Below are 22986 nucleotides of genomic sequence, written 5' to 3' on the forward strand. Positions count from 1 at the left end.
GAAAAGTTAAGATGGTAAATCCCATGAAAATAGAAAAATATAGAATGTTTACATTTTTTGCTGTTAGGTAAGGAAGGACATAATTTTGTTATTTGAGATTCCTACATTTTGCCCAGGGGGAACATTATTATGCTCAGATAAACTGGTGTAAAATAGTGAAAAATAAAATAAGAGTTAATAATAATCCACTGCATCCATGATTCTTCAAAATATGAAAATAGAGAAGTTATTAATATGCCCAAGAGTAGAACATAGCCATTTAATCATATCAGTAACCTTTGAAATCTCACAAAATCCCTCAAACTACTTTAAGTTCATGATGGCAACAATTTTATTCTTGTTTTTTCCCCTGGAATGTTATCCAATATTCTCATTTTCCTCATCCTCCACAGCCCCTGATAACTGCCATTCTATTCACTACTTCTATGAGTTTTACTTTTTTTTAAAGATATCACCTCTAAGTGACATCAAACAGCATTTGTCTTTCTTTGTCTAGTTTATTTCACTTAAGATAACGCCCTCTAGATCATCCATGTTGTCACAAATGGCAAGATTTACTTCTTTCCCTCTGTGAATAATATTCCAGTGTGTGTGTGTGTGTGTGTGTGTGTGTGAAATATTCTTATCCATTTATCCATTGATGGACATTTAGGGTATTTCCATATCGGTTATAAATAATGCTACCATAGACATGGGCATGGAGATATCTTTAAGATCCTGATTTTATTTCTTTTGAAAACTTGCTCCAAAGTGGGATTACTGGATCATATGGTAGTTTTATTTTTAGGTTTTTCAGGAACTTCCATACTGTTTGCCATAGTGACTACACCAACTTACATTCTCAACAATAGTGCACAAGTATTTTTTTTTCTGCACATACTCATCAACACTTATTATCTCTTGTTTTATTGATGATACCCATTCTTTTTTTTGCCTACCTTCCAATTTTATTTGTTTTATTTTAAGTCCAGTGTAGTTAATATACAGTGTTATATTCAGATTCACTTGTACAATATACTGATTCAACAATTCCATATATTACTCAGTGATCATCAAGATATGTGTACTCTTTAACTCCCTTCACCTATTTCACCCATATACCCCATCCACCTCCCCTCTGGTAACCCTCTGTTTGTTCTCTGTAGTTGAGAGTTGGTTTATATTTTGGTTTGTCTCTCTTTTTATTTTCTTTGTTGATCTGTTTTGTTACTTAAATCCTACTCATGAGTGAAATCATAAGGTATTTGTCTTTCTCTGATTGACTTATTCTACCTATCATTATACTGCTGATGTTGTCCCATGTTGTTGCCAATAGCAAGATTTCATTCTTTATGGCTGAATAATATTGCACTGTGTGTGTGTGTGTGTGTGTGTACACACAGGTATATTATGTATTATAGTATATCTTTTTTATCCATCCATTATATGGACACTATAATTTAGCTATTGTAAATAATGCTACAATAATCATAGAGTTGTATATATCCCTTCAAACTAATGTTTTTGTATTTTGGGGATAAATACCCAGTAGTGCCATTACTGGATCATAGAATAGTTCTATTTTTAACTTCTAAAGAAACCTCCACACTGTCTTCCACAGAAGCTGCATCAGTTTGCATTCTCACCAAAAGTGCATGAGAGTTCCTTTTTCTTGACATTCTCATCAGCCTCTGCTGTTTCTTGAGATTTTTATTTTCCATTCTGATAGGTATGAGGTGATATCTCACTGTGGTAGTGATTTGCATTTCCTTGATGATGAGTGATATTGAGCATCCTCTGATATGTCTGTTGGCCATCTGTATATCTTCTTTGGAGAAATGTCTATTCCTGTCTTCTACCCATTTTAAAAATTGGATTATTTTTTTTGTTTTTTTTTTTGTGTTGAGTTGTATAAGTTCTTTATATACTTCGATATGAACACTTTATCAGGCAGGTCTTTGGAAATATCTTCTCCCATTCAGGAGACTGTCCTTTAATTTTGTTGGTTCTTTTGTTGCTGTGCAGAAGCTTTTTATTTTTATGGAGTCCCAATATCCCAATAGTTCATTTTTACTTTAGTTTCCTTTGCCTTGAGAGACATATCTAGAAAGATGTTGGTTATGGCCAATGTCAGACAAATTACTGCTTCTGCTCTTTTCTAGGATTTTTATGGTTTCAGGTCTCACATTTAGGTCCTTAATCCATTTTGAGTTTATTTTTGTGTATGATGTAAAAAGTGCATGTAGCTGAACAAGTTTTTCAACTCCATTTGTTGAAGAGACTTTTTCTCATTGCATATTATTGCTTCCTTTGTCAAAGATTAATTGACCATATAATAATTGGTTTGTTTCTAGTATTTCTATTCTGTTCTGTTGATGTGTTCATTTTTGTGCCAGTACCATATTGGTTTTGTTGTTGTTTATTGTATTTTTAAAATTTTATTTTAAATAGGCTCCATGCCCAACATAGGGCTTGAATTTATAACCCCGAGATTAAGTCATGTGCTCTACTGATCACCCAGCCAGGTGCCCCAGTACCATACTGCTTTGATTACTACAGCTCTATAATATAATTTTAAATCTGGAATTGTGACATGTCCAATTTTGTTTTTCTTTCTCAAGATTGCTCTGGCTATTTGGGGACTTTTATGGTTGATACAAATTTCAGGATCGTTTGTTCTAGTTATGTGAAAAATGCTATTGGTATTTTGATAGGAACTACCTTAAATCTGTAGATTGCAGGAGAGAAGTTAAGATGGTAGAGGAGTAGGGTGACCCTAAGTTTGCCTTACCCCTTGAACAAGCTAGATAAATATCAAATCATTCGGGACACCCAATAAATCAGTCTAAGGACTGAGAGAACAGAACTGCAAGTCTACAAGTAGAATCGTGGAAGGTACAAGCTGTGGAGGGTAATTTAGGGGAGATTAGAACTGTTGGGTGTTGTAGAGGGGAGGGATCCCTGCTAACAGACTACCACAAAGTAGCAAAGCACAAAATCTGAACTTTTATTTTTTAATTTTTTTTATTGGTGTTCAATTTGCCAAAATATAGCATAACACACAGTGCTCATCCCAGGAAGCGCCCTCCTCAGTACCTGTCACCCTGTCACACCAAGCCCCCGCCCACCTCCCTTTCCACCACCTCTCTGTTCATTTCCAGAGTTAGGGGTCTCTCATGTCCTGTCACCCTCATTGATATTTCCCACTTATTTTCTCTCCTTTCCCCTTTATTCCCTTTCACTAATTTTTATATTTCCCAAAAGAATGAAACCATATACTGTTTGTCCTTCTCCAATTGACTTATTTCACTCAGAATAGTACCCTCCAGTTCCATCCAAGTTGAAGCAAATGGTGGGTATTTGTCGTTTTTAAAGGCTGAGTAATATTCCATTGTATACATAAACCACATCTTCTTTATCCATTCATCTTTCGATGGACACCGAGGCTCCTTCCACAGTTTGGCTATTGTGGACATTGATGCTACAAATATTGCAGTGCAGGTGTCCTGCCATTTCACTGCATCTATAACTTGGGGTAAATTCCCAGCAGTGCAATTGCTGGGTCATAGGGTAGCACTATTTTTAACTCTTCGAGGAAGCTCAACACAGTTTTCCAGTGGCTGTACCAGTTCACATTCCCACCAACAGTGCAAGAGGGTTCCCCTTTCTTCACATCCTCTCCAACATTTATGTTTCCAGTCTTATTTGTTTTTACCATTCTCACTGGTGTGAGGTGGTATCTCATTGTGGTTTTGATTTGTATTTCCTTAATGGCAAGGGATGCGGAGCATTTTCTCATATGCTTGTTGGCCATGTCTGTCTTACTCTGTGAAATTTCTATTCATGTCTTTAGCCCATTTCATGATTGGATTGTTTGTTTCTTTGCTGTTGAGTTTAATAAGTTCTTATAGATCTTGGATACTAGTCCTTTATCTGATATGTCATTTGCAAATATCTTCTCCCATTCTGTAGGTTGTCTTTTAGTTTTGTTGACTGTTTCTTTTGCTGTGCAGAAGCTTTTTATCTTGATGAAGCCCCAATGATTCATTTTTGCTTTTGTTTCGTTGCCTTCATAGATGTAACATTCAAGAAGTTGCTGTGGCCAAATTCAAAAAGGGTGTTGCCTGTGTTCTCCTCTAGGATTTTGATGGAATCTTGTCTCACATTTAGATCTTTCATCCATTTTGAGTCTATCTTTGTGTATGGTGTAAGAAAATGGTCCAGTTTCATTCTTCTTCATGTAGATGTCAAATTTTCCCAGCACCATTTATTGAAGAGACTATTTTTTCCAGTAGATAGTATTTCCTGCTTTATTGAATATTAGATGGCCATAGAGTTGAGGGCCCATTTCTGGGTTCTCTATTCTGTTCCATTGATCTATGTGTCTATTTTTGTGCCAGTACCACACTGTCTTGAACCACAGCTTTGTGGTACAACCTGAAATCTGGCTGTGATGTGATGCCCCCTGCCCTGGTTTTCATTTTTTAAATTCCCCTGACTATTTGGGGTCTTTTCTGACTCCACACAAATCTGAAGATATTTTTTTCCAACTCTCTGAAGAAAGTCCATGGTATTTTGATAGGGATTGCATTAAACGTGTAAATTGCCCTGGGTAATGTTGACATTTTCATGATATTAATTCTTCTAATCCATGAGCATGGAATGTTTTTCCATCTCTTTGTGTCTTCTTCAATTTCCTTCAGAAGTGTTCTATAGTTTTTAGGGGATAGATCCTTTTTACCTCTTTGGTTAGGTTTATTCCTATGTATCTTATGCTTTTGGGTGCAATTGTAAATGCATTTACTCCTTATTTTCTCTTTCTTCAGTCTCATTGTTAGTGTATAGAAATGCCACTGATTTTAGTGCATTGATTTTGTATCCTGCCACACTGCCGAATTGCTGTATGAGTTCTAGAAATCTTGGGGTGGAGTCTTTTGGATTTTCTAAGTACAGTATCATGTCATCTGCAAAGAGGGAGAGTTTGACTTCCATGCTGATTAGAATGCCTTTTATTTCTTTTTGTTTCCTGATTGCTGAGGCTAGGACTTCTAGTACTATGTTGAATAGCAGTGGTGAGAGTGGACATCCCTATCATGTCCCTGATCTTAGGGGAACAAGTTCCAGTGTTTCCCCATTGAGAATGATATCTGCTGTGGGCTTTTCACAGATAGCTTTTAAGACACTGAGGAATGTTCCCCCTATCCCTACATCTGAAGAGTTTTAATCAGGAATGGATGGTGTAATTTGTAAAATACTTTCTCTGTGTCTATTGACAGGATCATATGGTTCTTATTTTTTCTCTTGCTTATATGATCTATCATTGTGATTATGTGATGTGATCTATCATTGATTGCTTTACGAGGGCTGAAACAGCCTTGCATGTCAGCCTTGCATGTCATCCCACTTGGTCATGGTGAATAATCTTCTTAATGTACTGTTGGATCCTATTGGCTAGTATCTTGTTGAGAATTTTTGCAACCATGTTCATCAGGGATATTGGTCTATAATTCTCCTTTGTGGTGGGGTCTTTCTCTGGTTTTGGAATTAAGGTGATGCTGGCCTCAGAGAATGAGTTTGGAAGTACTCCATCCCTTTCTGTCTTTCTGAACAGCTTTAGTAGAATAGGTATGGTTTCTTCTTTAAACGTTTGCTAGAATTTCCCTGGGAAGCCATCTGGCCCTGGACTTTTGTGTCTTGGGAGGTTTTTGATGACTGCTTCAATTTCCTCCCTGATTATCGGCCCGTTCAGGTTTTCTATTTCTTCTTGTTCCAGCTTTGCTACTTTGTGGTTTTCCAGAAATGCGTCCATTTCTTCTTGATTGCCTATTTTATTGGTGTATAGCTGCTCATAATATGTTTTTAAAATCGTCTATATTTCCTTACTATTGGTGGTGATCTCTCCTTTTTCTTTTTTTTTTTTTTTTTTTTTTTATGGAAAAGGGAGTCACAGCATTCCTTTATTTCTTTCAGAAAGTGACAAACTTCTTCGAATAAGATGGGGGAAGAGGGCTGATTTCCCTCAACCAATTGTGAGAAAAATATATGAATCAGTACCCAAAGACAACCATGGCCAGACTCGACTTGTACCAGAGACAGACAAATTTTTCCCAAATTCCCTTTCCTCTTTTTGCTATAAAACAACCAGTATACACATTTCTGCCTCTGCTCCCTTGATTGTACATGTTCCAAAAGGTCAATTCTTGTTATCTGAGGTAGTTATATTCTAAAAGTTACCACGAACAGTTAGTAACCACTAAACCACTGCCCTTAGAGAATATACAGGGTTATGTTCCTGTGCACCTTGTCACATTTTTGCCAACTCATCATTACAATATGTTGTTGATTTCTTAATGGCAAACTCATGGCTAACACAGCATCATAACTCAAGCCTGAATGAAGTTTATTTAATGTAGGGGTTACTTTCTCCTTAGGGAACACCACAGCATTCTTGTGCCTGGAAAATATAGATAGCACCTTAGCATGACAACAGTTGGAGACCATTTTAAATAGTGACATCACCAACAAAAAGCACAAAAATGAAAAAAAAAATATGGCACTACACCACACAAAGGACACTTGGTTACACAGTATGAGAGACGACAAGAAGTTGCCTTGTTTGACCTAGCTGGGAACACACCTTGGATGACTCAAATTTTTGCCACTGTTTGTCCAAAAATAACATCAAAAGCACTGTACTGATTTGGGGGTTACAAATAAATTTTAGTGAGTAGGCAAACCGGCAAATATGAAGTCTGTGCATGAGGACTGATTGCACATAGGTTTCAATTCTTTCACTGAGATTGGACAATTACCTCAGTAGAGCAGTCATGAACCAGAACTGGGAAGTCAAGAAGAGAACCAGGTCCCAACTGCTACCTCTAAATTCCTGGTAAGGTGACAGCCCCAAAAGCTGACATTCCTGACGTTAACAGACATTCCTCAAGAAATGACTAATTAATTCCACATTAGTTTTCGTTTAATTGTGAAACATGAGATGGGATGATAGGGCATCTCAAAAGCAGGTTCATATTTCAACTAAATGAAAATTTGTAATTTACAATCTTCTCAAGTTTATTCATAGATAACCCAACTGTGATTAGTTTTATCATCTTTTCAAATCGAACAAGCAAAAAACTGGATCCACAATTTATATTATCTGTTAATTTTTTCTATATTAAGCACCTATGATAGTTTAAACCCACTAGAATACTTAATCCTTCCAAATAGTTTATAAAATCACCTCCATAGTAGGTAGCTGCCCTTCTGATTTTCTTCCTTTAACTATACAAACTCAATGCTTAAGATTTCCCACTTTGGGCTCTAGCTGTACTCAGTGCTATCCTCTAGTCCAGTCTTCTTAAGTGATAGAAAAAGGAACGCACCCTTCTTGTAGTCTTTCAGAGCAGGGTTGAAAGGCAACATCACCTATGATATTAGGTACTTTCCTATAAGGACTAATCTACTGCATATATTTCGTTCATTTTTTTAAAGTCACACATTAACTCATCATCATTGCGTGTCCAATTAGAATAAGATTTCTCAACCAGGAATGACCAGAAAGCCTCAGGACAGGGGGAAGGAAAAGGTCATCAACGAAGGTCCCCATGTTGTGAGTCCCAAGATTTTCCTGAAAAGAAAGCTGTAGCCTTAGCAAATAAATGGGTCTATGATCCTCCACATCTCCAAAATTTTAAGAACCACCTCAACGGATTCTCTTACTTTATAAAACTTTAATGTAGGAGACTGGTCAGTATAATCTGACATCATTCAGTATTTGATCCTGTTTTCCAAAGTTGTGGCACCTCTAGTAAGTTATAATTTTATAAGCAGAACCAGACACTTTCAATCTACTTTTGTATTTTTGAATACAATTAAACATAAAATTCTAGCACTTAAAAAATTTTAAGTATTGTCAAATATATTTGGATTGTATCTTAACCCACAGTACTTCTACAATTCATGATTTTAAATAAAAACAAATTAAATCACACCTGAATTTCTAAACGTAAATATATTGTGATAGTAACACTTGCAATTGTTTCAAAATTACTGGAAAGCATGTCATTTTCTTGAAATGAACTTGGTATAAAAGGCAGCAAAGAGGTCCTTATAAGGAGAGTCTGAATCTGACTTGGTCAACGGTATTCGGCAAAGCTGGCGAAATCTAGGAGAGCGCAGCAGCAAGTTCTGTGAAAGCCCCATGAGGCTGGAGCATAACCAGTAGAGTACAATCGATGAAGGTACTGTCGCAGCAACTGGAATCATCAACACTGATACCGCACGAACAAAGTATGTAATGTATGTCTGAAAACGAGACATTCCAATTTTTTGCAGGGCAAAAATCTCCACTATTAATAAATTGATGACACCAACAGAAATAGGCAGAATCCAGGTAGAATCCAGTGCAGTGAGGTCAGGAAACCACAGGATTCCATCAGTAGCTAACTGTTCCTGAACAGAAAAACCTTCTGAATGTGCTGCCCCTGTGCTAAAATTCCGGAGAGCAACAGACATGCAGATCCACATTGGAAACTGAATCCAGACCAATACAGTGGCTTTGAAAGGGTGGCAGTTATCCCGAACATACAGCTCTGAAACAAGCCTCCGCATATTCTTTAGATAAGTGAGCCTGGCAACCCTTTTGGACCACCTCAACTGATTTGCACGAACCGCAACTTCCTGGTTAAGATGCCTTGCAATGTTTTTTATTTCTGGCTGTAAATTTTCCACCTTGGCCAGGACGCGGTGCTGGTAGGCGGCCAGGGGCAGCGTGACGGCGCCGCGGAGGGCCACGGTGGTGAGCCCGATGCAGGCCCACCACGGCAGGCCCGCGGCGCTGTGCACGCCGAGCAGCAGCTCCTCCGCGCCCCGCACCGGCGCCGACGCGGCCAGGGCCTCGTACCAGCTGCCGGGGCCGCCCGCGCCGCCCGCGGACACTGACGCCACCGCCCGCGCCCACTGCGGACACTCACGGCCGCCCGCGGAGGTGGGCGCCGCGAGCCGCGGCAGCGGCAACCGCAGCCGCAGCCGCCCGGCGCCCAGCCGGCACCACAGCATGTCGGCGCCGGGGCGATCTCTCCTTTTTCATTCGTGATTTTATTAATTAAGAGTTTTCTCTTTTGTTTTTAATAAGGCTGGCTAATGGTTTATCTATCTTATTATTTCTTTCAAAGAACCAACTCCTGGTTTTGTTGATCTGTTCTACAGTTCTTCTAGTCTCTATTTCATTGAGTTCTGCTTGAATCTTTATTAGCTCTCTTCTCCTGCCTGGTGTATGTTTTATTTGCTGTTCTTTCTCCAGTTCCTTTAGGTGCAAGGTTAGATTGTGTATTTGAGTTTTTTCCAGTTTTTTTGAGGGATGCTTGTATTGTGATGTATTTTCCTTTCAGGACTGCTTTTGCTGTATCCCAAAGATTTTGAACAGTTGTATCTTCGTTCTCATTAGTTTCCATGAATCTTTTTAATTCTTCTCTAACTTCCTATTTGACCTTTTCATCTTTTAGCAGGATGCTCTTTAACCTCCATGTGTGTTTAGGTTTCTTCCAAATTTCTTCTTGTTATTGAGTTCAAGTTTCAAAGCATTATGGTCTGAGAATATGCAGGGGGCAATCCCAATCTTTTGATATCAGTTGAGACCTGATTTGTGACCCAGTATGTGGTCTATTCTGGAGAAAGTTCCATGTGCACCTGAGAAGAATGTGTATTCAGTTGCGTTTGGTTGTAAATTTCTGTAAATATCTGTGAAATCCATCTGGTCGACTGTATCATTTAAACCTCTTGCTTCTCTGGAGATTTTGTGCTTAGAAGATCTGTCATTTGCAGAAAGAGCTGCGTTAAAGTCTCCCAGTATACGTGTATTATTTCTATGTATGTCTTAACTTTGGTTATTAATTGATTGATATACCTGGCAGCTCCCACATTAGCGGCATAAATATTCATGATTGTTAGGTCCTCTTGTTGGATAAATCCTTTAAGTGTTTTATAGTGTCCCTCTTAATCTTCTTAATCTCTTACTACAGTCTTTGGGATAAACTTCAGTGTATCTGATATAAGGATGGCTACCCATGCTTTCTTTGGAGGACCATTTGAATGGTAAATGGTTCTCCAACCTTTCATTTTCAGGCTGTTGGTGTCCTAAAGTCTAAAATGAGTCTCTTGTAGACAGCATATAGATGGGTCTTGTTTTTTTAGCCACTCTGATACCCTGCGTCTTTTCTTGGGATCATTTAGCCCATCTACATTCAGAGTTACTATTGAAATATATCAATTTACTTTCATCATAATACCTATTCAGTCCCTGTTTTGTGTATTATTTCTCTGGCATCCTCTTTCTTTTACAGAGTCCCCTTAATATTTCTTGCAGAACTGGGTTGGTGGTCACATATCTTTAGTTTCTGCCTATCCTGGAAGCTTTTTATCTCTCTTTCTATTCTGAATGAGAGCCTTGCTGGATAGAGTATTCTTGGCTGCAGGTTCTTCACAATAGGTCCCTGGATATATCCTGCCAGCCCTTTCTGGCCTGCCAGGTCTCTGTGGAAAGGTCTGCTGTGAATCTAATATTTCTCCCCATGTAAGTTAGGGGTCTCTTGTCTCTTGTTGCTTTAAGAATTTTCTCTTTATCTTTGGAATTTGCAAGTTTCATGATCAGATGTCGAGGTATTGTATGGGTTTTATTGATAATGGGTGGGGGAATCTATATCCTGGATCTGAATGCCTGTTTCACTCCCCAAATTAGGGAAGTTCTCAGCTATGATTTGTTCAAATATACTTTCTCCTCCTCTGTCCCTTTTAGCGCCCTCTGGAACCCCAATTAAACTGGGATTTTTCCTTCTGAGGCTGTCATTTATTTCCCTTAACCTTTCCTCATGGTCTTTTAATTGTTTTTCTCCTTTTTTTTCTCAGCTTCCTTCCTTGCTATCTACTTGTCTTCTGTGTCACTCACTCTTTCTTCTACCTCGTTAATCCTTGTCGTTAGGACCTCCAGTTTAGATTGTATCTCATTTAATTGATTTTTAATTTGGCCTGATTAGATCTAAATTCTGCAGTCATGAAGTCTCTTGAATCCTGCATGCTTTTTTCTAGAGCTACCAGGAGCTTTATAATTGTGCTTCTGAATTGGCTTTCTGGCATTGAATTGTAATCCAAATTCTGTAACTCTGTGGGAGAGAGTACTGTTTCTGATTCTTTTGTGGTGAGTTCTTTCTAGTAATTTTGCTCAGTGCAAAGTGGCTAAAAACAAGTTGTACTGTAAAAAGGAAGGGGAAAAAAGAGACAAAAACAAACAAACAATGAGGGGTATCCTCTGGTCCTATATATTGTAAATCCCTCGACTTCCCCTGGAACTTTCCAGTGATGCTTGGTCAATAACTTGTTTTTCCCCTGTCCTTCTAGCTGGTCTTCTGGGGGAGGGGCCTGCTGTGCTGATTCTCAGGTGTGTTCACCTGGGGGAGCTGCCCCGCCCTCTGCCAGGTGCATGGCTCAGTGGCAGCTGTTTATCCTGTGAGGTCTGTGTTCCTTGGTGGCCCTGCTCTGTCCCAGGCACAGGGTTACATCAGGAGGAACAACCCCACTGGCAGCAGCCATGTCCTCAGCCTTGGAGTCAGCACCTGCAGTAACCACTGCAGCTCCCAGTCTGCAGGGGCCTGGATGGTCTGTGGGCAGGGGACGCTCATCTGCACAGCTCGGGGCCCCAGACGACAGGAGCGTCCTTGCTGTCCTGGCCCTCCCCACCTCTGCCTGTCCCGATGGGAGCACAGGGCCTGGGATCCCGGGCATGGGCCGCTGGAATCGCACTCCCAGGGCCACGTAGTCCCCTTTGCCGGGGAGTTGGCTTCTCCCGAGGCCTGACGGGCGCGCACTAGGCAGCGTCTGTGGTGCACTCTCCCCGGGGCACACCTCCTCTGTTAGTGATTCCAGGAGCGTGGAGGCTCCACTGCCCCTCCTGGGATCCTGCCCGACTTCCCTGCCAGTGCCTTTCCCTCCAGGAAGAATCTGACGCAGATTTTTAAAAGTTTCTGCTTCTCTGGGACTGAACTTTCCTGTCCTGGAGGTTTTTGCCACCCACCTTAGCCCGGCTCCTCGCGGGGACCTCTCCCCCACTTGATATTTATTTATTTATTTATTTATTTATTTATTTATTTATTTATCTCCCTACATTGTTAGAAGCACAAACTCTTCTCTCTGTAGCATTCCAGCTGTTCTCTCTTTAAATCTCAGGCTGATTTCATAGATTTTCAGGATGATTTGAAAGTTATCTTGGTAAGTTTATGGGGACAGGTTACTGGGGACCCTACTCTTCCGCCATCTTGCCCCGCCCCCCAATATCTGAACTTTTAGAAGTCTACCACTGTCGAGGTTATGCCTGGCTTATCCGTGCTCTTATTGGGAAGAAGGGTGGAGTCCAGGAGGGGACAGCATGATCTGGGGATTCCCTGGGTTGTCCAGAGGAAAGAGTTCCCCTACTTGGAGTGCATTTGGGAGTGGTGGCAAGGCCTCTTAATGGACATAACATTGGGTGCTGTCAACTTGTTGCACTGTTCCCAAGCATAGGAGTGGGAACACCAGCTGAGGGCAGCAAGTCTTGACGCTTGTTTTCTGCTCTACTTTGCCATAAACTCTGAAACACTGCACAGTCATGGGACTGGCCACCAAACTGCTAAAGCACAGTGAAACCATCCCCCAGAGGATTAACTCTGGGAAACACTGGGTGATTCCCTAAAATCTGGAATTTAGAAACACAACTGCAAGCCTGAGATAAAACACAGGAGTACTCTGCTAGGTGGCAAGCAAACAGACAAACAGTTGTCTGTCTTCACACAGACAGGGTGAAGAAAGCTGGGGACACAAAAGGGGTGATTGTTGGCTCTTCTGTGAGGGCTTTCTAAAGAGTGGCAAGTATGAACTCTCCACTCTGAGGGGAGGAAAAAAGGGCCACACCATTTTGTCCCCTCCCCATCAGCACTGACTGACTCAGTGAGCTACATAGGGCCACCAAGTGAAGGCAAGAACCACTTGCAGCAAGCCCAGCACCCCTATGCCTTGCAGGTACATCTCTATGAGGACAAGTCAGCCTGAGAATCAGCACAAGAGTCCTTTCCCTCAGAAGACAAGCACAAATCCCTCACATGTACCAAATCTACTGATCGTAGAATGCTGCATAGCTTCAGCTCTTATTTTTAGTTTTAATTTCTAAGTTATTTGTATTAAATATTTTTTATTATTTGTATTTAGCTTCTTTTAACAAGCAGACCAAACCACACATAGTATCTACCTTTTTATTCTTTCTTCTTTTCCTAGACAAAATGATAAGATGGAGGAATTCACCCTAAAGGAAAAAACAGCAAATAGAGGTAATGGCCAGGGATTTTATCAATACAGATATAAGTAAGATGTCTGAAGTAGAATCTAAAACAAAAATTATAAGGATACTAGCTGGGCTTGAAAAAAGCTTGGAGGACACTAGAGAATACCATACTATAGACATAAAGGAACTAAAATCTGGTCAGAGTGAAATTAAAAATGCTATGAACAAGGGGCAAACCCAAATGGATGACATAATAATGAGGATGTATGAATCAGAGGAACAAATCAATGATATAGAAGATAAAATTATGGAAAATAATGAAGCTGAAAAAAAGGGAAAGAAAGGTATTAGATCATGCAGGTAGATTTGGGGAACTTAGCAACTTCTTAAAATGTAACAACATTCATACATTAGGAGTCCAACATGAAAAGAGAGGAAAAGAGGTAGAAGGTACGTTTGAGCAAATTATAGCTGAAATCTTCCCTAATATGGGGAAGGACACAAACAGACATTGAAATCCATGAAGCATAGAGAATTCCCATTAAATTCATCAAAAGCCAGCCATCACCAGGACAAATTCACAAAATACAAAGACAAAGAAGGAATCCTGAAAGCAGCAAGGGAAAAAAGTCCATAAGATACAAGAGAAGACAGTTCAGGTTCACAGGAGATCTGCCCACTGAAAAGTTGCAGGCCAGAATAAGTGGCAGCATATATTCAACCTGCTGCATGGGGAAAATATGCTGCTAAGAATATTTTATCCAGCAAAGTTGTCATTCAGAATAGGAGAGATAAAGAGTGTTATAGACAAACAAAAACTAAAGGAGTTTGTGACCACTAAACCAGCCCTGCAAGGAATATTAAAGGAAACTCTTTGAGTGGGAGAGGAAAAAAAAAACAAAGCAACAGAGTAGAAAGGAGTAGAGAACATCACCAGAAACACCCAACTTTATAGGCTGGCACAACACAATGGCAGTAAATTCATATATTTCAATAATTACTCTGAATGTAAATGGACTAAATGCTCTTGAATCAAAAGATATAGAGTATCAGTATGAATAAAAAAAAAAAAACAAGAGTCCTCTGCATGCTGCCTGCTAGAGACTTATCTTAGATCCAAAGACCCCTGCAGATTGAAAGTGAGAGGATGGAGAGCCATTTGTCATGCTAATGGATGTCAAAAGAAGGCAGAGGTTGCCATACTTATATCAGACTAGATTTTATTTTATTAAAGATTTTATTTATTTATTCATGAGAGATACACAGAGAGAGGCAGAGGCAGGCAGAGGGAGAAGCAGCCTCCCCACAGGGAGCCTGATGTTGGACTCAATCCCAGGACCCCAGGATTATCCTTCGAGCTGAAAGCAGAGACTTAACCACCGATCCACCCAGACATCCCAGACAAACTAGATTTTAAACCAAAGACTGTAAAAAAAAGATGAAGAAGGAGATTGTATAATAATTAAAAAGTCTATCTAAAAAGAAGATCTAACCATTGTAAATATTTATGCCCCCAATGTAGATGACCCAAATATATAATCAGTTAGTAAGAAAATTAAAAAAATATATTGATAATAATACAATAATAGTAGAGGACTTTAACACCCCACTTACATCAATAGATCATATAAGCAGAAAATCAGCAAGGAAACAATGGCTTTGAATGACACACTGAACCAGATGGATTTAACAGATATATTCAGAACACTTCATCCTAAAGCAGCAGAATACACTTTCTTTTTGAGTACACGTGGAACACTCTCCAGAAGATATCACATACCAGGTCACAAATCAATCCTCAACAAGGACAAAAATATTGAGATCATCCCATGCATATTTTCAGATCATGCTATGAATCTTGAAGCCAATAACAAGAAAAAATTTGAAAGACCACAAATACATGAAGGTTAAAGAACATCCTACTAAAGAATGAATAATTTAACAGGAAATTAAAGATGAAATTAAAAAGTACAGGGAAGCAAATGAAAATGAAAATACAATAGTCCAAAATCTTTTGGATGCAACAAAGGCCATCCTAAGAGGGAAGTATATTGTAATACAAGCCTACCTCACAAAGCTAGAAAAGTCTTAAAAATACAACCTAACCTTAAACTTAAAGGAGCTAGATGAAGAACAGCAAATGAAGCCTAAAGCCATCAGAAGAAGATAAATAATAAAGATTAGAGCAGAAATAAAAGATATAGAGAAAAACAAAAAAAGAACAAATTAATTAAACAAAGTTCTTTGAAAAAAAATCAATAAAATTGATAAACTCCTACCTAGATTTTATCAAAAAGAAAAGAGAAAGGACCCGAATAAAATCAAGAATGAAAGAAAATAGATCACAACCAACATTGCAGAAATATAAGAAAATATTATTAAAAATTATATTTCAACATACTGGGCAATCTGGAAGAAATGGATGAGTTTCTAGAAACATACAAACTACCAAAACTGAAACACCAAGAAATAAAAAATTTTAACAGACTCATAACCAGCAAAGAAATAGAATCAGTAACCAAAAATCCCAACAAACTAAAGTCCAGGACTAAAGGACTTCCCAGGGGAATTTTATCAGACATTAAAGTAGAATTAATATCTATTCCTCTCAAATTATTCCAATAAATAGAAATGGAAGGAAAACTACCAAATTGATCCTAAGAGGTCAGCATTATCTTGATCCCAAAACCGGAAAATGACCCTACTAAAAAAATAGAATTATAGTCCAATATCCCTGATAATAAAATACTAGCAAATCAAATCCAACAGTATATTAAAAGAATTATTCACCACAATCAAGTGGAATTTATTCTTTGACTACAGAAGTGGTTCAATATTTGCAAATCAATCAACATGATACATCACCTTAATAAGAGAAAGGATATGAACCATATGATCCTCTTAATAGATACAGAAAAAGCATTTGACAAAAGGCACCATCCTTTCTTGTAAAAACTCTCAAAAAGTAGGGATAAAGGAACATACCACAACATCATAAAGACCATATACAAAAGACCCACTGCTGATATCATCTTCAGTGGGGGGAAATTAAGAGCTTTTACACTAAGGTCAGGAACAAGACAGAGATGTTCATCTCAACATTACAATTTAACATAGTACTTGAAGTCTTAGCCTCAGCAACCAAACAACAAAAAGAATAAAGAGCATCCAAATTAGCAAGGAAGAAGTCAAACTTTCACTATTTGCAGACAACATGATACTTATGTAGAAAACCCTAAAGAATCCACCAGAAAATTGCTAGAACTATTACATAAATTCAGCAGAGTCACAGGATATAAAATCAACATATAGAAATCTTTTTTTAACATACAGAAATCTATTGCATTTCTATATACTAGCAGCAGAAAGTATATGCTACTACATATAGCAGAAAAAGAAATCAAGGAATTGGCCCCATTTACAATTGCACCAAAACCATTAAGATACCAAGGAATAAATTTAACCAAAGAGGTAAAAGATTTGTACTCTGGAAACTACAGAACCTATATGAAGGAAATTGAAGAAGACACAAAGAAATGGAAAAGCATCCCATGTTTCTGGGTTGGAAGCATTGTTAAAATACCTATACTATCTAAAGCATTCTGCACATTTAATGCAATCCTTATCAAAATACCACATTTTTTTGCAGAACTAGAACAAACAATCCTAACATTTACATGGAACCAGAAAAGACCCTGAATAGCCAAAGCAATCCTAAAAAAGAAGAGCAAAGCTGGAAGCATCCCAATTCTGGACTTCAAACTATATTTATAAAACTGTTGTAATTAAAACGGTATGGTACTGGCATGCAAGACACATAAATCAATGGAACAGAATAGTAAACTCAGAAATGACCCATGAGTATATGGTAAACTAATCTTTATTTTTTAAGATTTATTTACTTATTTCATAGAGAAAGAGCACAAACAGGAGGTGTAGAGGGAGAAGCTGAAGGAATCTCAAGCAGACTTCATGCTGAACATGGAGCCCAACTCAGGGCTTGATTTCAGTTACCCTTAGGTCATGACCTGAGCTGAAACCAAGAATTGGATGCTTAACCAACTGCATTTCCCACATGCCCCATGGTCAACTAATGTTTCTTGAAACAGAAAAGAATATCCAACTGAACAGACAGTCTCTTCAACAAATGGTGTTGGGAAAACTGAACAGCAACATGCAGAGGAATGAAACTGGACCACTTCTTACATCACACACAAAAATGAATTCAAAATGGATGAAAGACCTAAATGTAGGACAGGAATCCATCAAAATCCTAGAGGAAAACACAGGCAGAAACCTCCTTAACCTTGGCCACAGCAACTTCTTACTAGACTTGTCTCCAGAGACAAGGGAAACAAAAGCAAAAATGAACTATTGAGACTTCGTCAAGATCAAAACCTTCTGCATAGTGAAGGGAACAGTCAATAAAACTAAAAGGCAGAGTATGGAATGGGATAAAATATTTGCAAAGTACATATTTGATAAAGGGTTAGTATCCAAAACCTTTAAAGAAGTTATCAAACAAGCAAAATCCAAATAATCCAATTAAGAAATGGGCAGAAGACATGAATAGACACTTTTCCAAAGAAGATATCAGATGACTAACAGACACATGAAAACATGCTCAACATCATTCATCATCAGGGGAATACAAATCAAAACCATAATGATACCACCTCACACCTGTCAGAATGGCTAAAATTATCAATACCAGTAACAACAGGTGTCTGTGATATTGAAGAGAAAAGGGAAATCTCTTGCACTGTTGGTGTGAATGGAAACTGGGGCAGCCAGTATGGCATTTCCTCAAAAAATAGTATGGAGTTTCCTCAAAAAAATATGGAGTTTCCTCAAAAAAGTTAAAAATAGAATTATCCTGTAACCCAGCAATTGCACTACTAGGTATTTACCCAAAGGATACAAAAATACTGATGTAAATGGGTATGTGCACCTCAATGTTGATAGCAGCATCATCAACAATAGCCAAACTACAGAAAGAGCCCAAATGTCCACTTACTGATTAAAGGATAAAGTAAATATGATATGCAAATATACAAATATTTCTCAGCCATTAAAAAGAATGAAATCTTGCCATTTGCAACAATGTGGATAGGGTTTCAGTGATTATGCTAAGTAAAATGAGTCAGAGAGAGACAAATACCATATGATTTCACTCATATGTGGAATTTAGGAATCAAAGCAGATAAACGTGTGTGAAGCGGGAAAAGGGAAGGAGAGGGTATGCAAACCATAAGAGACTCTTAATAGAGAACAAACTGAGGTTTGATGGAGGGAGTTGGGTGGGGAATGGACAAGATGAGTGATGGGTATTAAAGAAGGTACTTGTTACGATGAGCACTGGGTGTTGTATGCAAGTGATGAAACACTGAATTCTACTCCTGGAATAAGTATCACACTATGTTAACTAACTAGAATTTAAATAAAAATTTTAAAGGAAAAAGAAATGAATCTGTAGATTGCTTTGGGTAATACAGACAATTAATATATTTTCCTTCCAATCCATGGGAACGGAATGTCTATTTGTTTCTGTTGTCTTCAATTTCTTTCATTAATATTTTATAGTGTTAAGAGAACAGACTTTTCACTTTGTAGGTTGTCTATTCCTAGATATCTTACTACTTTTTGGTGTAACCTTAAATGAAATTGTTTCCTTAATTTCTCTTTCTGTTCCTTCATCATTAGTGTATAGAAATGTACCAGATTTATTTACATTGATTTTGTATTCTGTGACTTTACTGAATTCATTTATCAGTTCTAGAAAGTATTTGGTGGAATCTTTAGGATTTTCTATGTAGAATATTATGTCATCTGCAAATAGTGAAAGTTTTATTTCTTCCTTTCTGATTTGGATGACTTTTTTTCTTTTAGTTGTCTGATTGTTATAGCTAGGACTTAGACTATTATGTTGGATAAAAGTAATTGAAAGTGGTCTTTCCTGTCTGTTTTCTGACCTTAGAGGGAAAGCTCTCAGTTTTTCTCCATTGAGTATAGTATTGGCTGTAGTTTTTTCATAAATGACCTTTATTACATTGAGCTATGTTTCCTATAAACCCACTTTGTTGAGGGCTTTTATCACAAATGATGTTGTACTTTATCAAATATTTTTTCTGTATCTATTGAGATGATCATATGATTTTTATTGTTTCTCTTATTGATGTGATGTATCAAATTGATTGATTTGAGAATACTGAAATCCCCCTCACATCCTGGGAATAAACCCCACTTGGTTATGGTGAATAATTTCATTAATAGGTTGTTTGCTTTGCTTTGCTAGTATTTTGTTGAGGACTTTTGCATTTTTGTCCATTGGAGATATTTCTCTGTAGTTCTCTTTTTCGTGATGTGTTTGGGTTTTTTTTTTAAGATTTTATTTATTTACTTGAGTGAGAGAGAGAACAAGAAAGAGAGAGAACATGAGCAGGGAGGAAGGGCAGAAGGAGAGGGAGAAGCAGGATCCCACTGAGCAGGGAGCCTGACGTAGGGCTTGATCCAAGGACCCTGAGATCATGACCTGAGTCAGAGACAGACATTTAACTAACTGAGCCATCAGGTGCCCGTTTATCAGGGTGAAACTAGCTCCATAGAATGAATTTGGAAATTTTCCTTCTATTTCTATTTTTTTATAATAGCTTGAGTAGAATACATACTAACTTTTCTTCAAATGTTTGGTAGTATTCACCTGCGAAGCCATCCTGTCCTGGATCTTTGTTTTTTAGGAGCTTTTTGATTACTGATTTAATCTCCTTGCTGGTAATCAGTCTGTTCAAATTTTCTTTTTCTAACTGTTTAAGTTTTGGTAGGTTATATATTTCCAGGAAGTTATCCATTTTTCCTGGGTTGTATAATTTGTTGACATATAGTTTTTCATAATATTCTCCTACAGTTGTTTGTATTTCTGTGGTATTGTTTATTGTCTTTCCTCTTTCAGTCGTAATTTTGTTTGAATTTTCCCTTTTTTTGAGGTGCTTACTTTGTTTCAAGTTTTTATTTAAATTCTATTTAGGTAACATTTAGGGTAATATTGGCTTCAGGAGTAGAATTTAGTGATTCATCAATTACACACAACAGCCAGTGCTTATCACAAGTGCCCCTCCTTAATACTCAGGGCACATCTAGCCCATTCCCAACCCCCACCTCCCTCCATCAACCTTTGTTCTCCACCATTAAGAGTCTCTAATGGTTTGCTTCTCTCTCTCTCTCTCTCTCTCTCTCTCTCTCTCTCTCTCTCTCTCCCCTCTGGCTAGAGGTTTATCACTTTTGTTATCTTTTCAAATTACCATCTCCCAGTTTCATTGATACACTCTATTTTGTTTTGTTTTGTTGGGTTTTTGGGGGGCGTTTTTTGTTTGTTTTAGTTTCTATGTTATTTATTTCTGCTCCAATCTTTATTATTTCCTTCTTTCTCCTTGTTTGGGGTTTTATATCTTCTTTTTCTAGCTTATTTAGGTGTAAGGTTAAGTTATTTATTTGAGATTTTTCTTGCTTCTTGTGGTAGACTGTAATGTTATAAATGTGCCTAAGAGCTGTTCTAAGAAAACAGCTTTTGTTATATCCTAAAGAGTTTGGATTATTGTATTTACATTTTCATTTGTCTCCCTGTAATTTTCGATTTCTTCTTTAATTTTTTGGTTGACCTAGTCATTGTTTAGTACCATGTTATTTAACCTCCATATACTTGTGAGCTTTCCAGAGTTTTTCTTGTGGTTGAATTCTAGTTTCATAGCATTTTGGTCAGAAAAGTTCCATTTGTATGACCTTGATTTTTTTTTAATTTATTGAGACTTGTATTGTGGTCTAATATGTGATCTGTTCTGGAGAATGTTATATATGCACTTGGAAAGAATGTGTATTCTGCTGCTTTAGGTTTGAGTGTTCTGAATGTATCTATTAAATCTATCTGGTCCATTGTCATTCAAAACATGTTTACTTATTGATTTTCTGTTTATTTTTTTAATAAATTAATTTTTATTGGTGTTCAATTTGCCAACATACAGAATAACACCCAGTGCACATCCCGTCAAGTGTCCCCCTCAGTGCCCGTCACCCATTCACCCCCACCCCCCGCCCTCCTCCCCTTCCACCACCCCTAGTTCATTTCCCAGAGTTAGGAGTTTTTATGTTCTGTGTCCCTTTCTGATATTTCCCACACATTTCTTCTCCCTTCCCTTATATTCCCTTTCACTATTATTCATATTCCACAAATGAATGAGAACATACACTGTCCTTCTCCGATTGACTTACTTCACTCAGCATAATACCCTCCAGTTCCATCCACGTTGAAGCAAATGGTGGGTATTTGTCGTTTCTAATGGCTGAGGAATATTCCATTGTATACATAAACCACATCTTCTTGATCCATTCATCTTTCGATGGGCACCGAGGCTCCTTCCACAGTTTGGCTATTGTGGACATGGCTGCTAGAAACATCGGGGTGCAGGTGTCCCGGTGTTTCATTGCATCTGTATCTTTGGGGTAAATCCCTAACAGTGCAATTGCTGGGTCGTAGGGCAGGTCTATTTTTAACTCTTTGAGGAACCTCCACACAGTTTTACAGAGTGGCTGCACCAGTTCACATTCCCACCAACAGTGTAAGAGGGTTCCCTTTTCTCCGCATCCTCTACAACATTTGTTGTTTCCTGCCTTGTTAATTTTCCCCATTCTCACTGGTGTGAGGTGGTATCTCATTGTGGTTTTGATTTGTATTTCCCTGATGGCAAGTGATGCAGAGCATTTTCTCATGTGCATGTTGGCCATGTCTATGTCTTCTTCTGTGAGATTTCTGTTCATGCCATTTTGTTTTTGGGTTTGTTGTTTTTGTAGATCTTCTGTTCATTTCTTCTCTCACCATAACTTGGTTTTCTTTAGTAATACACTATGATTTATTTCACTTTATTATTTGCATATCTATTACTGGTTTTTGATTTGTGGTTACCATTAGGCTTGTATATGATATCCTCTTCATATAAGAGTCTATATTAAGTTGATGGTTCTTTACTCCTCTCCCCCGCCCCTCCACATTTAGGTATAGGGTGTCATACTTTATATCCTTTATTTTGTGAATTCCTTGACTGATTTTTACAGTTATACTTATTATTACTGCTTTTATGTTTTCTACCTTTCTTGCTCTTCCTTATGGTCTTTTATTCCACTCAGAGAGTCCTCTTAAATATTTCTTGCTGTGATGATTTAGTGGCCATGAGTTACCTTATCTTTTGTTTGTCTGGGAAACTCTTTATCTGTCCTTCTAGTCTGAATTGTAGCATTGCTGGATAGAATATTCTTGGCTACAGATTTTTCCTTTCAGCCTTTAAATATATCATATCCCTCCTTTTTATAAAAAGAAGATTTATTTATTTATTTATTTGAGAGAGAAAGTGGGGAGAGGGGTAAAAGGAAAGAATCTTTAAGCAGACTCCATACTGAGCATGCAACTGACATGGGGCTTGATCTCATGGTCCATGAGATCATGACCTGAGCTCAAACCAAGAGTGGGACACCTAACCTACTGAGCCACTGAAGTACCCCACCAGGCCTCTCCTTTCTGGTCTGTAAAGTTTTAGTTGAAAAAATCAAGTGATAGCCTTATGGAGTGTCCCTTGTGTGTAACTGTCTGCTTTTCTCTTGTTTCTTTTAAAGTTCTTTACCACTGTTTTTGCCACTTTAATTATTATGTCTGTTGGTGT

The 22986-nt window shown here is 38.1% G+C and overlaps 2 protein-coding genes across 2 annotated transcripts in view; one reads left to right on the plus strand and one right to left on the minus strand.

Moving 5' to 3' along the window:
- Positions 1–22986, plus strand: part of GABRG3 (gamma-aminobutyric acid type A receptor subunit gamma3) — a 659970-nt gene that overhangs the window by 535879 nt on the left and 101105 nt on the right. The gene's annotated exons all lie outside the window — the stretch shown is intronic.
- Positions 6363–9036, minus strand: LOC129510570 (cytochrome c oxidase assembly protein COX18, mitochondrial-like). Its single transcript, XM_055326792.1, has one exon. The coding sequence runs from the start codon at positions 9034–9036 to the stop codon at positions 8041–8043; it is 996 nt and encodes a 331-aa protein (XP_055182767.1). The 3' UTR covers positions 6363–8040.

The sequence above is a fragment of the Nyctereutes procyonoides genome, unplaced genomic scaffold (genome assembly GCF_905146905.1).
Source record: "Nyctereutes procyonoides isolate TBG_1078 unplaced genomic scaffold, NYPRO_anot_genome, whole genome shotgun sequence".
Classification (NCBI taxonomy): domain Eukaryota; kingdom Metazoa; phylum Chordata; class Mammalia; order Carnivora; family Canidae; genus Nyctereutes; species Nyctereutes procyonoides.